Source organism: Trachypithecus francoisi, unplaced genomic scaffold, assembly GCF_009764315.1.
Source record: "Trachypithecus francoisi isolate TF-2019V2 unplaced genomic scaffold, Tfra_2.0 Lachesis_group8, whole genome shotgun sequence".
Taxonomy (NCBI): domain Eukaryota; kingdom Metazoa; phylum Chordata; class Mammalia; order Primates; family Cercopithecidae; genus Trachypithecus; species Trachypithecus francoisi.
In genome coordinates this window covers 31,156,373-31,173,475 of record NW_022681473.1, presented here as the reverse complement: position 1 = coordinate 31,173,475, position 17,103 = coordinate 31,156,373, and the positions used below count along the sequence as shown (strand labels likewise).

The window sequence follows — 17,103 nt, the reverse complement described above, 5'->3', positions numbered from 1 at the left end:
CAGTTATGACCTTCATGTGTAATATTTAAGGAGGGAAGGACTCCCCATTTTGGGTGAATTCCCTCATGACATTTACTTGCTGTGCTTATTTTATGCATCAGGGTGCTTTATACATAGTAATTACATGGAAATATGTGCAATTGAATGAATAAAGTAATAATGATGATTATGATGATGACAGCAACTAGTATTGTTTTTACCATGTGCTACTACTCTAAAATCTTTAGATGTGCCTTTATTTAATCATTATAAAAGCCTTTGAGGCAGTATTATGCTCATTTCACAGATGAGGAAACTGAAATACCAAAAAGTTAAAGTAACTCTCCTGGTTGGAATGTTTTGAACACACTGTCTTTTATCTTCTTTGTGCACGTTTTATTTCTGGCTATTGCTATGGCATCTGCCACAAGGCAGCAGCCTCCCCGTATCGCCTTGGCGGTCCCTCTCTCTTCCCTTTTGTGTTCTTGCACCCTGAGATTCATGCATGTCCAGACTGGTGGGATAAACTCCTACAGGCATCCCCACCTAATGATGGCAGAGAAGCCTCAGAGCAAGAAAGCAGACACTTATGAAGCAAGCATTCATTAGCAGGCAAGCACAAGACCATCCATGCAGCCTGCTCTGGAAGCTTATGAAGTCCCAGCTGTCTGCCCACCCTGGTACTGAAGGTGCACACTGAATGAAAGGTTCAGTGAAGAAAGGCAGGAGAATGTTCTAGATCAGTGGATTTCAAACTTGAACGGGCATCGGAATCTCCTGGAGGGCTCATTAAAGCACATATTGCTGGGCCTCGCCCCCAGAGCTTCTGATTGCGTACCATGCCTTAAGAGCCGTGATCTAGAAGCAGGATTTTGTTATTCTCTCTGATAACTAGCATCAGGCAATCAGCACTTCCTTAACCAATGGCTGGAAACAGGACCATTTAGGGAGTGAATCTAGAATGCTACCCCTCTGGGTGTAGATTACAAGACATTCCAGGGTCTTATACCCGAAGGCGTAGAGGTGGGGAATGTCTCTAAAATATTTTAGAGAGTACCATTAATGTCATCAGTGAAAGCCATTTCTCAAGTCTGTTACACTAACAGGCAAAGCCTGCAGCGGTGGTCAAACTATGGGCAACTGAAGGACACACCGATACCCAGAGTGTGGACTTCCTGATAGAGGACACTGACTACCCCACTAGTGTGAATTCCTGGATAGGGTACATAGAATATAATTTAAATTAGCACAGATGCATACCAGCATCTGTTCAAGTGAATGTTTTAGAGTAAATTGCAGAGCACCTTCATGGGAAGGAAAGTTAATTATCACATCAATGAGCTTTGTTTCCTCCCACAGACTGAGCCTGAAATCATAGAGGAAACCAACATTGACAGAGTTCATGAGCCCCGGGGCTATTCCAGGTCTCGGCAGGTGAAAGGCCACTCGGAGACCTCCACGCTGAGCTCCCAGCCATCCATTGACGAGGTCAGGCAGCAGATGCACATGCTGTTGGAGGAGGCCTTCAGCCTGGCGTCCGCGGGCCACGCAGGCCAGAGCCGGCACCAAGAAGCCTACGGCTCAGCCCAGCACCTGCCCTACTCGGAGGTGGTGACCAGCGCTCCGGGGACCATGACGCGGCCCAGGGCCGGGGTGCAGTGGGTGCCGACCTACCGTCCAGAAATGTATCAGTACAGCCTGCCTCGGCCGGTAAGTCATTCATCCCACCCGCCTGCCATCATTGGGTCAGTCTGCCCAGTGAGTTCCAACAGGAGACTCAGAGCAGGGGCTTCTACAGATAAAAGCTTTGGAATCTGGAGATGAACTATGCTGGGCCCTCATCCCATCATCCCATCTTCCACCCATGATCCAAAGCCTAAGCTTTTGACTCCTGTGGGCAATCCCTTCTCTCCAGCCATAATGTATTTTAGAATGAATTGCCTTTTCTAATATCCCTCCTGTAAATGGCTGACCGTGTTCTTCACGCACTGGTGGTTTCCTACACTTTCAAGCCTGAGACCCGCTTTAAATATCAAAAGGCATCTCAGAGCCACATGCTAAGGGGTTGTGTGGCCTAGTGGTTAAGCGCACAGGCTTTGAGCCAGGTGGCTCGACTTTAAATCTCAGGTCTACCAGATGAAAGTTGACAAAATCAGAATGGAATCACTTGTGTTAAATAAAATTAAATGAAAAATTTAAAAAACCTGGCAAATAGAGCCAGGGAAGGCCAGGAAAGGGGGGGGGGGTTTCATGCATAAATGCCTAATAGCAAGAACTATCACAAAAGACTCTGCAAAAATCACAATCTTGCACAAAGGCCATTGCAACCTTATACACAAAAAAAAATACTTGTGCGAGGACATCTGTCCAGCAACTGCCTGTCCAGGCTTGAACTGGTACCACACTTGTCATTGATTTTTGCAGCCAAGAATAATTTTCTCAAAACAATTATGCAATCCTCCCTATTTTTCCTTTAAAAACTTTTGTCTTCCTTTATCTCCCTGAACACAGTTTACTATGGCATGGGTATTCCCATTGCAATACCCATTCCCAAATAAACATCATTATTTTTAGAGACAAAAAAAAAGTCTGTTATTTAGGTTGACAGCCACTTCCTGGCTTTGTAACTTGGGAAAATTACTTAAAGTCTTTACAAATGAGAAAAATAAGCTACTTTCTAGACTTGTAAAGATTAAATGAGTTGTTGTATGTAAGGTACTGTAAGAATGCTTGGTACATAGTAAATGCTATAAAAATATTAATCATGGGTTGGGCATCGTGGCTCATGCCTATAATCCCAGCACTTTGGGAGGCCGAGATGGGCTGATCGCTTGAGCTCTAGAGTTCGAGACCAGCCTGGGCAACGTGGTGAAACCTGATCAAAACAAAAATTAGCCAGGTATGGCTAATATGCGCCTATAGTCCCAGCTATTTGGGAGGCTGAGGTGGGAGGGTTGCTTGAGCCCAGGAGGCAGAGGTTGCAGTGAGCCAAGATTGTGAGACTGTACTTCAGCCTGGGTGACATAGTAAGACCCTGTCTCTGAAAAAACAAAGAATAATATTGTGATTATTAAGTAGCAATTATATTTCCATATTTGAAAAAACACCCAATGACTGAAAGCTTCTGTAATTTACACTTGATCTTAGTCAAAAAACCAAGAAGTTGTAAGTTTTTGTGATTTAAATCACAATTTTAATTAGTTTGCATTTCATTCATCACCATAGCATCTAAAATATATCTTTTAAAAAAGACATAGTTGGCCGGGTGCGGTGGCTCAAGCCTGTAATCCCAGCACTTTGGGAGGCCGAGACGGGCGGATCACGAGGTCAGGAGATCGAGACCATCCTGGCTAACACGGTGAAACCCCGTCTCTACTAAAAATACAAAAACTAGCCGGGCGAGGTGGCGGGCGCCTGTAGTCCCAGCTACTCAGGAGGCTGAGGCAGGAGAATGGCGTAAACCCGGGAGGCGGAGCTTGCAGTGAGCTGAGATCCGGCCACTGCACTCCAGCCCTGGCGACAGAGCGAGACTCCGCCTCAAAAAAAAAAAAAAAAAAAAATAGACATAGTTTTATAAACCATAGACTGTGATAGACAATGCCTTGTGCATGTATAGATGCCAGATTCTGGGAATCTAGGATGAGTTCTGGGTTTCAGAGAGAAAGGCTTAGACAACCAGATCAAGTCTTCCAACAGGTAAGAAGATGCGATGGCCCATAGCCGTCGCATCTCAATTTTGTAAAACCATCTAAAAAAAAATCCATTGTGGGTCATATGGTGAAAACTTAAATGGTATGTATATTTTATAAATGAAGCCACCTACAGTGGAAAAGGACTGTGAAAAACCAGAGAGATGGGTCATCAAACTAGAACTAACCTACCTACCTTCCTTCCTTCCTTCCTTCCTTCCTTCCTTCCTTCCTTCCTCCCTCCCTCCCTCCTTGCTTCCTTCCTTCCTTCCTTCTTTCTTTTCTTTCTCTCTCTCTCTCTCTCACCCAGGCTGGAGTACAAGTTCAGTGGCACGATCTCGGCTCACTGCAACCTCTGCCTCCCAGGTTCAAGCGATTCTTGTGCCTCAGCCTCCTGAGTAGCAGGGACTACAAATGCATACCACCACACCCAGCTACTTTTTTGTGTTTTTAGTAGAGAGGGGGTTTCACCATGTTGGCCAGGCTGGTTTCGAACTCCTGACCTCAGGTGATCCACCCCACTTGGCCTCCCAAAGTGCTAGGATTACAGGTGTGAGCCATCACGCCTGGCTGAACCAGAACATTATTAAAGGCAGTTCTTTTGTTATTAAGGTTTCCTTCTTTATCAACAACCCATGAGGTCCATATTTTCAGGAAAGGAGAAAATAGCTAACAATACAGAGTATAAATAATGATTCTTTTTTTTTTTTTTTTTGAGACGGAGTCTTGCTCTGCCACCCAGGCTGGAGTGCAGTGGCCGGATCTCAGCTCACTGCAAGCTCCGCCTCCCGGGTTTATGCCATTCTCCTGCCTCAGCCTCCCGAGTAGCTGGGACTACAGTAAATAATGATTCTTAACCCAAGCTCATACAGAGTCCTTTTGTGCTATGATAATGTGGAAATCCGTAGAAAAGGTGGCAATTTAGAAGGATAACTGTGATTACTTTCTGTCTTCTAAAGAGGAGGCGCTTTGAGCTCTGCCGGAAGATAATTGGAAGCTGGTGGTTTAAATACACTAGGCCAGGCTAATGGTATTTATATCATGGAAAAGGTTATTGCTGGCGGCCTGGGATTTCTGCAGTGCAGTTCAGGAGACTCTTGATCATATTTTACCCGTTAACTCTGTGAAGAAATTGGACTCCACATCTAATGTCCAATCCAATTTTGCTAGCAGTCATAATGGATCTGTGCCAAGCAGAATGAAAACATCCTACAGTCTTCCTGTTGGTGACAGAGGAGGGGATTTCAAAAAAGACAACAGGGCTAACACATCTTCCCCACTAGACTCTTTACAGATGGAATTAATGGTAATAACAATAACAGCAATAGTTGGCATCTATTGAGCTCCCGTTGTCTACTGGACACAGCTAAGTGCTATGTAGAAATTATCTCTTCTAATCCAACAACCACCCTCTGAGATCAATATTATTATCCCAAAGTACTCAGTGAGGAAACTGAAGCTTGGAGAAGTCAAGAAACTTGCCCAAGTTTAGGCAGCTGTAAATGGCAGAACTGGAGTTAGAACCTAGAGCTGCCTAACTTCAAATCCGACACTCTTTCTACCCGCTGGCCAAAGTGAATTATAGGGACATCTTCCAGGCTCTGATGAGAACTTGAATATTCAAACTTTGGAGTATAATCTTCTTATAAGGAAGCTTACCCAAGGCTGGGATTTGTGGCTCATGCCTGTAACCCCAGCACTTTGGGAGGCTGAGGTGGAGGATGGCTTGAGGCCAGGAATGTAAGACAAGCCCTGAGCAATATAATGAGATCCTGTTTCTATGAAAAAAAAAAAAAAGTTGGCTGGGCCTGTAGTCCTTGCTACTTGGGAGGCTGAGTTGGGAGATCTCTTGAGTCCGGGAGTTCAAGGTTGCCTTGAGCTATGATGACACCACTGTACTCCAGCCTAGGTAATAGAGCAAGACCTTGGCTCTATTTTAAAAAAAAAAAAAAAAGAAGAAGCTTACCCAGTTGGAGTTTTGTCTGTTCTTATCATTGCCCTAGTAAGGGAGGTATCTCCTGTGGGGTAAAATTGGGAATTTTATGGTCTTTTTTTCCTCCTCTCCTCATAAAAACAAACAACTCCCTCCAAGCCTTTGTTAATGATGAAATATGCAGATATATCAGCTATGACTTCCATTCTGCCACAACACTTGGATTCAAGAAATGTTACATTTCTACACCTGTAGTTCCAGCTACTAGGAGGCTGAAGTTGGAGAACTGCTTGAGCCCAGGACTTCAAGGCTGGCCTGGGCAACACAGAACAATCCCATCTCAAAAAAAAAAAAAAAAAAGCAAGCAGGAAGGGAAGGGGATGGGAGTAAAGGAAAGAAGAAAGAAAAAAAGGAAATGTTACATTTCTTGTGTTTCTCCAAATCAATTTGAATCTGTTTTGAACTCCCATCTGGTCCAGGGCATGCCAGTTTTTCTGGGGCTTCTTCCGCCTCTGGTTATACAAAAGTCATTGGTGGTTTGATGAAGTGAGGACACCAGAAAGGAGCGGACCTACACCGGTCACTGTTGACAATGCGTGGTCCAGCTCACAGGAGTCCTTGAAGGCAGGCCGTTCTATCATAGCTGGGCCAGATATGATTCTGTCTATCTGGGCCAGATTGGGAATAGGGCTGTCTGCCTTGGAACTGCCCTAAGAAATCCTCCCCTGTAAGTCACCTACCTCTGGCAAATGAGTACCCTTATAAGCTTAGAAAAATCCTTATAGTGAGTAAAATCCACAGTTTATACAGCAAGGCTGCATGATAAGGGAGAGAGAAGGAAGGCGGGAGAGGAAGGCTGGAGAATCCTTAGCCCTTAAACTCAGATAGGCAAGAAAAGTAACTTTCTTTTTCTGTGATCCTCTCCACGTGCCAGAAGCTCAGTCTCAGTTCAGGCTCTTCCTCCGCATTTTCTGGGGACCTACATGATGTTGGGTAGGGGGAAGGCTGCAGTGTCTGGTCCCCATTTGTCCTCATCTCACCAGTCCGGCTGATGTCCCTGAGAAGCCCTTGTTCCCACCTTTTCTCGGGTTGCCCATCCAGGCAGAGCATAGCTGTATCCTCTTTCTCCTACTCAAGACACCCTCACCAGATTCTTCCCTTCCTTCCTTCCATGCTTGTGTGTGTGTTCAGGTGAGCTCACTCTGTCCCTTGCTCTATCATTCTCTTATTGAAGCACACGTGCACACACACGCACCTGCTCCTCTCCAGCGGCTTCTTTGCCACCACACAGGACTGTTAAAGGCACTTCTAGTCTACGTCCATACCACCATACTCTTCTTCTCCTGTACCCCGTGGAGGGAGGGGGAATTCTGTGCTGTTGCCGATTCCTGGCGTTTCCTAGAGGCAGACACAGGTCCCTTGTCTTTCAGATTCCCCAAATTTTGATGGGACTTATGTCCTCTCCTCCACCTCTTCCCCCAGGGTGAGACAGGACAGAGGGCTCATTTTCCAAGCCCACTGGCATCTAACCTCTTGCTTCCTCTCTGGCTCTCCTCTCCTTCCTATCCACAGAGTGTAAATGTACCTCACTTCTTTGAAATCTCGTTTGTGGCATCAAACTGAGTGTTTTAGGACTTAGGTATTCAAAATCCTAGGTTCTTGCAATTCAGTAGTTTTGGCTTATGAAACTCTGATAAGAGGCAGGTGGATCATAGGTCAGGAGTTCAAGACCAGCCTGGCCAACATGGTGAAATCCCATCTTTACTAAAAATACAAAAATTAACCAGGCATAGTGGTGGGTGCCTGTCATCCCCAGCTACTCAGGAGGCTGAGGCAGGAGAATCATTTGAACCTGGGAGGCAGAGGTTGCAGTGAGCTGAGATCACATCACTGCACTCCAGCCTGGGCAACAGAGCAAGACTGTCTCAAAAAAGAATTGGCTCTTGTGCCCTCCTCAGTCTTTTGTGCCTCCTTCCCTGGGGCAGGGAAAGGGCCCTAGATTAGAAGAACTATGGAGGAAAGATGACTATGATTACTGGTTGAGCATCCCAGATCTGAAAATCCCAAATCCATGTCACTTTTTGGATGCCAGCATGACACTCAAAGGAAGTGCTCCCTGGAGCATTTTGGATTTTGGAGTTTTGGATTTTGGATGCTCAACCAGTGATGCAAATATTCCAAAAATCCGAAAAAAATCCAGAACACTTCTGGTCCCGAGCCTTTTGAATAAGGGATTCTCAACCTGTGCTATAAGAGAATATTATTCCATCTCAGAGGGAAGGGACTATCACTTATTGAGTACCTACCATGCGCCAAATATTACATTCATATATACAATTAGTCTTTAAAACAGGCTTTGAAATGAGGGCATGATACTTTCACCTTCATTACCTAATAAGAAGGCAGGCACAGAGAAGTTAAGTAAGTTGCTCGAAGTCAAGCAGCTGGTAAGGATCAAAACCAAGATTTAATCCCAGATTTGTCTGACTTAGGAAACCCACATCCTGTGCAGCACTTCACCCTGAGCTCAGATTTGCGAGGCGGTGTCCTTAACTGGCTGTGTGATTTTGCACAAGTCAGTTTACCTCTCTGGGCTTCAGTGTCCCCATCTGTTAAGGAAAAGGATGTGGTCTGTGTGTCTCCTGCTCTTCCCAGCTTGAACCTTCTATGATTTCCCGTGAGAGGCCTTGGAAGCCTCATCAGTAATTATGGATCAATTGACAGATCAAAATAAGCGCTGGGTTTTTACTTTAAAGTTAGACTTTAATTACCAAGCCCTCTGCCTTCAACTAAATAGGAACTATCCTTGTAGAAGAGTCTGGCTCCTGCACGAGGATGTGAAGTTATTTCTAGCTGGACATTGTTCTGCCTGGAGCAGGGTTCTCAGGATCAGCACGATGCTGTGGGAGGGCACCATGCAGAGGAACCCAGAGTAACCACCAGCTGTGGGAAGATTGGAGCATCCACTCTGCCCTGGGGCTAGCTCACTGGCACTGGACAAGGGCTTCTAAGGAGGATAGGTTGACTTTGCCCTATCAATGGCCTTTCCCCACTAATGCAAAGCCCAAGACCCCTTTACCAGTCCTTCCAACCCCAGGCTGTCCCCTGCAGCCTGTCACCCCTGTAGTACCACCCTGGAGGTTTATCTTTACCAGATCCCTCCTCCTGGGGAAATGCATATGCACAGGAGGGACCAGCATGCACTGGGGCTCGTCGGGTCTCCCTTTCCACTTTGAATGCTAGAGAGTATAGTGCTGACCCGCTTCCCTCATCCCCTCCTGAGGGACACTCAGCACCGAAACTTCAGACTGTGGTCCCCTCCCCTCCCCCTTACCCCTCCCCCTCTCCCCTCTCCCCTCTCCCCTCTCCCCTCTCCCCTTCTCTGCCCTCCCCCTCCCCCCTCCCCTTCTCTGCCCTCCCCCTCCCCCCTCCCCTTCTCTGCCCTCCCCCTCCCCCCTCCCCTTCTCTGCCCTCCCCCTCTCCCCTCTCCCCTTCTCTGCCCTCCCCCTCTCCCCCATCCCCTTCTCTGCCCTCCCCCTCCCCCTCTCCCCCATCCCCTTCTCTGCCCTCCCCCTCCCCCTCTCCCCCATCCCCTTCTCTGCCCTCCCCCTCCCCCCTCCCCCATTCCCTTCTCTGCCCTCCCCCTCCCCCCTCCCCTCCTCCCTCCCTCCCTTCTCCCCCTCTCCCCCATCCCCTTCTCTGCCCTCCCCCTCCCCCTCTCCCCTCTCCCCTCTCGCCTCTCCCCTCCTCCCTCTCTCCTTCCCTTCCTTCCTTCCTTCCATGTTACAACCAAACTTCTAAGCCCAAAGAGTGCTCTCTTCTAGTCACACACAGCCTCCTTCAGCCTCAGAGACCTGCAACCCGACTGCCTTCAGTCCTGAGTCTTTGATCTCCTTCCTGGCCAGAGGGCAGGGACCGCAAAAGACGGAGTCCTTAGGTGTTCCTCACAGCCAGCATCATGGCACTGGAAACTTAGAGCCTGGCAACAGTTTCATGCAATAGCTTCCAATGGATTCCTGTCACAGAGCAGCCAGGAGAGAGCCAGATTCCAAATACATGAGACAGGGAACTAGAAGGCAAAGAAAAGAGGACTTAGAATCAGGGGGAACGTGCACAGGAGTGGGTAGAAGACACCAGGGGGAGGATTCCTTCAACTCATGAGCACGTGGCACAGGCTGCCATCTCTGTGTTTTATGTGGCTCCCATGGCTGCCCTGGGACCCTGAGGATACAGCCCAAAAGGGACTGCCTGATCTCCTGTGCCATCTTGCTTTGCACCTGACAAAATCTTCAAGAAGGGAATTCCCTTGCTGCTTGTCAGAAGTTCAGAACTTTTAATCGGTTCTCTTGGTGAACTGCTATAGGACATCCACAGGCATAGAAAGCCTTTTCTTGGCTGGGAAACTCTGTTGACTACAGAATAAGGCTTCCAACAACCTGAGATAAAAATAGGTTGTCTGTCTCCTCCGCTGAATAGCATGAGAGGCCAGAAGAGAGAAGAGGGGCTGTAAATCTCCTTTGTCTATTTTGGGAAAGAAGTGCCTTACTTGGTTTATTGATAATCATGGAGGGTAAAGCTGGAAGGACCTCCAGGACAAGGATTTGCTAACTGTCTGCAGAACTTCAGGGTTCAGGAAGGTCCTCAGGAGGTCATTAGACAGATAAGTGAAGGGCCAAATTCACCAGAGCACTTCCTCCCCAACTTCAACCAGAGAATCTGCTTTCATCTGTCTACGTATTAGGGTCTGCTGGAATGGTGTCATGGCTAAAGAAACGTTTGGAAGCTTGTGAGACAGGCCAATGCCTTATTTCACAAGGAAAGCAAAACAAAACAAACCAAAACAAGGTTCAGAAAGGCTGAATGACATATCCAGAGAAAGGGAATGGCTGAATCAAGATAACAGCGTGAATTGCCTTACTCCTTGTTCACTCAGCATTCATTTAGAAAATAGTTACTTAACATGGCTAGGTGCAAGACACTTTGCTCGGTAATGGACCACTACTGTAATAAGACAGACACGGTTACTGTACTCCAAGGCGTTTAGGATGTAGTGGAGCTGAAGATTTGGTTCCCTGAATGCTGCCTTTGCATACATTGTTTACTGATGCTCAAAAAAGAAATGGAAGTGCAGCATAGTAACGTAACTTTCCATATTGATTCGTCAGTACTTCTGGATCTGGGCAGATGTTTTCTTTCATTCTTGTTCTAGAAAGAGAGTATTGCTGACACACTTCTAGGTTGACTCCTCTCTGAGCACTTTGCATTCTATGTCTTCTGGGTGCTAATGAGAAGCCATTTGTTAGTGTCATTGCCATCCCTTTGTAGGTGATATGCCTTTTGGGTTGCTTTTAAGATCTTCTCTTTGCCTTTGGTATTCTACTGTTTCACTACAGTGTATCTACATGTGTGTTTTATTTTATTGATCCTACTTGGAATTATTAATTTACTTTTATATTCTGGAAAATTCTTAGCCATTGCTTCTTCAAATACTGCCTCGCCTTTGTTTTCCTTCTTCTCTCCTTTGGGACTTTGGTTAGCTGCATGTTAGACCTGCTCATTCCATCCTCCATGTCTTGTATTTCTTATATTTTCTATCTTCTCGGCCCATTGTGCATCATTCTTAGTAATTTCCCCAATTCCATTTTCTAGTTTATTAATTCTCTATTTGTGATTAATCTATTATTTACTTCCTCTACATTGAATATTTTTATTTTAATAATCATATTTCACTTCTGAAAGTTCTATTCTTTTCCAAAACTGCTAGATCATTTCTAATAGTATCTGTCTGGTCAATTATTATTATTTTTAGACAGAGTCTTGCTCTGTCGCCCAGGCTGAATGGCGGTGGCGCAATCTCGCCTCACTGCAACCTCTGCCTCCTGGGTTCAAGTGTTTTTTCTGCCTCAGCCTCCCGAGTAGCTGGGAGTGCAGGCGCATGCCACCACGCCCAGCTAATTTTTTGTATTTTAATAGAGATGGGGTTTCACTGTGTTAGCCAGGATGGTCTCGATCTTCTGACGTCGTGATCCGCCCGCCTCAGCCTCCCAAAGTGCTGGGATTACAGGCGTGAGCCACCGTGCCTGGCCTGGTCAATTATTTCTTAAAAACATTTCTTACATTGTTATTTTTTGTCTTGTGTCTGGAAATTCCGAACTCTAAAGTCCTTAAAGATCTAAATCTTGTTTGTTTTTTCTACTCTCTTTAACTTCTCTTTTCTGGTGTGTTCATGATCTTAATCATGAGCTCCATTTGCTTCATCTTAATCTATGCTAATCCTGAGAGACTACTTTAGGGATACTCTCCTCCAAAGAGGATTTACAATTGCTTCTGCCTGAGCTGGGAGCATTGCCAGCCATCCTCCCTCCCTAGAAGGGACCAATGCTAGCCTCCTTTTGTGTTGGAGGTGAGTGCCTTGGGTTCAGCCACCTCAGCTCGTCCTGTTCCAAGGCTCAATGTCTTCATCAACTGTCAATATGGCATTTGTCTTCCAGGCCACTTCGCCATTTGTATTTGCTTACCTTCAGCATTCCCACCTCTGGTTTCAGCTCATGGTTTTGTTTTAGTTTGCTGAGGTGTGGGGTAGGGGAATGGTCCTTTGGGATTTCCCTGCCATCTTGCAGTTTCACACAGCATTAAAAAGTAGGTTTAATCCTGGACCTCGTTGTTATTGAGTGGTTTGGCCCGTATGAAGATGTAATCTGCCATCATGCTGGAGGGAGAAGACCTCATTCCGTTGAAAGAATCCTGTTTGTGGATCCACTGTGCTGCTGTTTTTTTGTCCTGATACCTTCAGGTTTAAAATCCTGTCATCTTCCTCCTCGAGGATCTGATGGGCAGAATACCTGAAGAAAGAAACGGATGAGAAGCACAAGTAAAGCTTTGTCTTCCCAGAGAACATTTCTAGATTTTCTCTTGCTAAAGGAGGTTGTGGCCTGGCTCCTTCTAATCCTGTCTGACTCTGTCTGTTTCGCTTTTATCCTCTCACATGTTGATAAAAGTCTTCACTTTTTTGGTGACAGTTCTAGTCTTTTATCTTTGAATAGCGCTTTATAGATTGCAAGACACACACACACAGACTTACCTGATCTTCTCAGCAGCCCTTGTTGTACCCATTTCAGGAGAGGTCCAGAAAGGTCACTTGAGTTGCCGAAGGACCTAAAGTCTGTTCATTAGGACCTTTGCACATACCTCCTGACTCCAAATCCATTGCTTTTCTCCACTAAACCTGCTGTCTCTTGAGAGAAAGTAAAACACAATCAACGATTCATCCATTTAATCATCTAATATTTATTGATCACCTGTTATATACCAGGCACTGTTCCAGGTATATAAGGATATCTCTGACAACAAAGCCCTTGCCCTTATTCCATTCTAGTTGGTGGCAGATCATAAATAAACAAGCAACCATATAATGTCAGAGAGTGATCATTGCCATCATGAAAAATAGATAAATGGGGCTCTAGGGGAGTCTGGGGCTGGATGAATGAAATGAAGCGTGGAGCCCTGAGAAGAACAGTGAGGAAGGCGCCCAGGTGGAAGCAAAGCCCAAGGTGAGACAGAACTTGGCGTGCTCTGAGAACGGTTGGAGGGCCCTGTAAGTACAGTGGCCCCAGCGAGGTGGAGAGTAGTGGGAGGTGCAGTAGAAGAGATGGCTGGAAAACATGTTAGGGAAGATCTTAGAAAAAGGTCTGAATAAGGAGGCAGAGTCTGATCTTGGAAGTTTGCTTCCTCCTCAAACAAGAAGAACCTGTGTGCTGATCGACCCTGGATGTTAACAATGCTCCCTGAATTGCTTGTCTCTTTCACAGGCTTACAGGTTTTCCCAGCTTCCTGAGATGGTCATGGGCTCACCGCCTCCACCCGTACCTCCCCGGACTGGTCCTGTGGCTGTCGCTTCTCTCAGGCGGTAACACGTTCCTTTCTTTGTTTTGTTTGGAATATTCGGAAAAGGGTCAGTCCTCTGTACCCTGGCCTGACAACAGCGCCATCAAATTTCCTTCATGCTCCACCCCATTCAGGGTGTGTCACCTGTACAGACAGCCACGTGCCTGTGGCATCCCAAGTACCATGAATGAGCAGATCACGGTGCTTTTGTGCTTTTTAACCAGAAAGTTCTTGAGAATCCACAGTTAAAGAAGCCCAAGGTCAACTGTCCCATACCTGGAAAGCCTCAGACCCTGACCTTGAACATCTAAAAATGACTCCAGCTCAGACCACCACAACAGCTGCTACCAAAAGTCCCTTGGTTATGTAAGGGTATTGTCTGAGAAGCCAGGGAGGGGCAGGCATGTCTGGGTACCCACCCCAACTCTTGACTTCCAAGAGGGAGAGATTGAAAACGTATGAAGTCAGATATCTCAGTCGCAACACATACGTTAAGCATGTTCTTTGCTCTATGAAAATATAACGAGTGCATGTTTTTAATAAGGATGGACAAGAAGAACAAAAGCCCTGAGCACTGGGAAAGGCTAGACCTATGCCCTGGGGTACATGTGGACCACTGCCCTGGCCTTCCTACTCCAGCTTCCCCCAACATACAAATCACACCCTATCTGTGAATCATGGGTCTGGGCTTTGTGAGTGGGGAAGAAAAATAGGAGTTTCCCTCCGAATAGGAGGGAATAGGAGAGACCCTGCTGTCATCGCCAGTGGTTTAGAATGTGGAGCAGTATAGATGTCACCTCTTGCTGCCAGCCGAGCCTGGGTGGAAAGCAGCAGATCCTGACCTGCTGTACAGCCCCAGGAATTGGCCTTGCCTCTCCAGCCCCTGTTTCTCTATCTGTAACATGAGTACATGGGCCTAGATGATCTCAAAAGCTCCAGGATTCCCCAGAAAAGGGTCTCAGAATTGCTTATGGAGCAGAACTCAGAAATTTTCCCAGGAAGGGTTTTCTGAACAAGTAGCAGATGCCTGGAACTGCGTGTGGGAAGCCAGGTCTGTGGGAACAAGCAGGCAGAGAGGGAGGGGGGGAGAAAGGAAGGGAGACCCCACCCTGATGAATGGTCACATCATACAGCCTCCACATTGGACCTTCCTAGGAGAGTAGCAGCGGGCTTCTCAGTTACTCCTGAGGGTCCCGGATTGGAGGGGCCTCATACCAGCAATTTGTGGGAGGTTTGCTGAAGGCCAGCATCAATTTCTTTTTTTTTTTTTTTTTTTTTTTTTTTTTTTGAGATGGAGTCTTGCTCTGTCGCCCAGGCTGGAGTGCAGTGGCTGGATCTCAGCTCACTGCAAGCTCCGCCTCCCGGGTTCATGCCATTGTCCTGCCTCAGCCTCCCGAGTAGCTGGGACTACAGGCGCCGCCACCTCGCCCGGCTAATTGTTTATATTTTTAGTAGAGACGGGGTTTCACCGTTTTCGCCAGGATGGTCTCAATCTCCTGACCTTGTGATCCACCCGTCTCGGCCTCCCAAAGTGCTGGGATTACAGGCTTGAGCCACCGTGCCCGGCCATCAATTTCTTATTTCTTCTTTCAACCACCTGTCTCCTCCCAGGCCCCTCCACACCATTTGCTCTCTTGCCACATATTGGGGGGCACTGCCCTTCATATAAACTCGGGATTAGACCAGGAAGGAACCTTTGAGATGAGTTTGTCTACCCCTGTCGTTTTACAGATGAAACAGGCTTGGAAAGGGAATGTAGGCTGGGCACGGTGGCTCATGCCTGTAATCCCAGCACTTTGGGAGGCTGAGGCGGGTGGATCATTTGAGGCCAAGAGTTTGAGACCAGCCTGGACAATATGGTGAAACCCCGTCTCTGCCAAAAATACAAAAATTAGGTGGACGTAGTGGCATGCGCCTATAATCCTGGCTACTTGGGAGGCTGAGGTGGGAGAAGCGCTTGAACCCAGGAGGCAGAGGTTGCAGTGAGCCAAGGTGGTGCCACTGCACTCCAGCCTGGGCGACAGAGTGAGACCCTGTCTCAAAAAATAAAAAATAAAAATAACGAAAGGGAAGGTAGCTGGAACCCAGACCTCTGCCGCCCGTGCTCTCCCTTGCTGTGGCTGTCATTTGCTCTGTGACAGCCACTGCTCTGCTTAGAGGGCGGCCCTGTGGGGGACCAGACCTGCTGCAGCTGTCTTTGCCTCTCTCCCATTGGACTAATTTTAGAGTCCCTCTGTGAAACTGCCTCAGGCCAGGGGTGATGCTTGTGAGGGAGAATGGTCTGTGGCTGAAGGACCCTTTGGAAAACCAGGAGATGCCCGCATCTGCAGAGCCCAAGCTGCCCTCTTCTTACACGGCTTTCTGAGCACTAAGTGGAAATAGGATGTGTTAAATGGGCTTGATTCTCTGATTGCCCGGGCACCAAAACAAAGTTCTGTTAGACTGTTCATTGCTCCCTGGAGTCAACCCCAGCTTCGGAGTCTTGGGCTTGGTGCTTCCTGCCAGTTAGGAACAGGGAATGTGGCCCCCCAGCTGTCCCCGGTCCCCTTTCTGTGAGAAGAGAGCAACCAGGCACTCCAGACAGAGCCTTCCCATTGGCTGCTGCTGATGTCATCACCTCCTGGGTTGACCATCCCCAGCTAATACCCAGGGCTAATTGCTTTTCTTCTGTTATGTGGAAATTAAATGTTCTACCACCCAGAGACATGAGAGCCACCCTTAGGGGAGAACTGACCTTGAATGTCTAAAAATGATTTCAGCTCAGGCCACCATGACAGCTGCTACAAATCTGGGTGCCTCCTGCCCGGCTGGTGTCCCTAGACCATTATTTATCTGGGAATAAATCCAGTCCCGGGCACCCCACCCTCAGGAGGCTTGGAGGCAGCTGTCCACACCCAAAGGTGACAGGGTACGCTCCTCCTGCCTGGGACGCCACCTGAGGTCTGGGACAGTGCTAACGCAGTCCCTCTGCCCCATCTAGATCCACCTCAGACATCGGCAGCAAGACCCGAATGGCCGAGTCTGCAGGGCCCGAGCCGGCCCAGCTGCACGACAGCGCCTCCTTCACACAGATGTCCAGAGGCCCCGTGTCCGTGGCGCAGTTGGATCAGTCGGCTTTAAATTACTCAGGTGGGCAAGAGGGGAAAAGCCCCAGTGCGTCCCCCACCCCTGCTGCTGTGCCCTGTCTTCCCCCAAACCCCCAAATCCAATCTTCTTTCTACCTACCACCCTCGGGAATCACAGCCACTGCATTTCTGGATCCCCTTGTAACTTCAGGAGCCCCAGCTAAAAGAGCTGCTGGTTTTCTTTCTTTAAAAGATCTGAAATCAGGCAAAATCCCAAGTTATGCTAAAGTCAGCATGTATGTTAACATTTTGCCAGACTTCAGTTCAATTTTTTTGGTTTTATCTTTAAAGCATTCCAGATACAGCTATCCACCCCCATTTCATTCACCTTCTCCCAAAAGGTGATCCCGGGCCCCAAATGATAGGTTTTAATCCTTTGCCATGTATGTATAACAGTATATATTACTGTTTAATGTATTTGAAATTTACATAATGATATCATGGCATACATTTCCTTTTGTACTTTCTCTATTTAACAGTGTTTTAAAAAAAT

The 17,103-nt window shown here is 47.1% G+C and overlaps 1 protein-coding gene across 1 annotated transcript in view; it reads left to right on the top strand.

Moving 5' to 3' along the window:
- Positions 1-17,103, top strand: part of KIAA1549L (KIAA1549 like) — a 301,627-nt gene that overhangs the window by 269,911 nt on the left and 14,613 nt on the right. Inside the window, exons 17-19 of the mRNA XM_033205636.1 lie at positions 1,339-1,689; positions 13,410-13,507; positions 16,466-16,614. Coding sequence (XP_033061527.1) covers positions 1,339-1,689; positions 13,410-13,507; positions 16,466-16,614 — 598 coding nt within the window. The remainder of the gene's footprint in view (positions 1-1,338; positions 1,690-13,409; positions 13,508-16,465; positions 16,615-17,103) is intronic.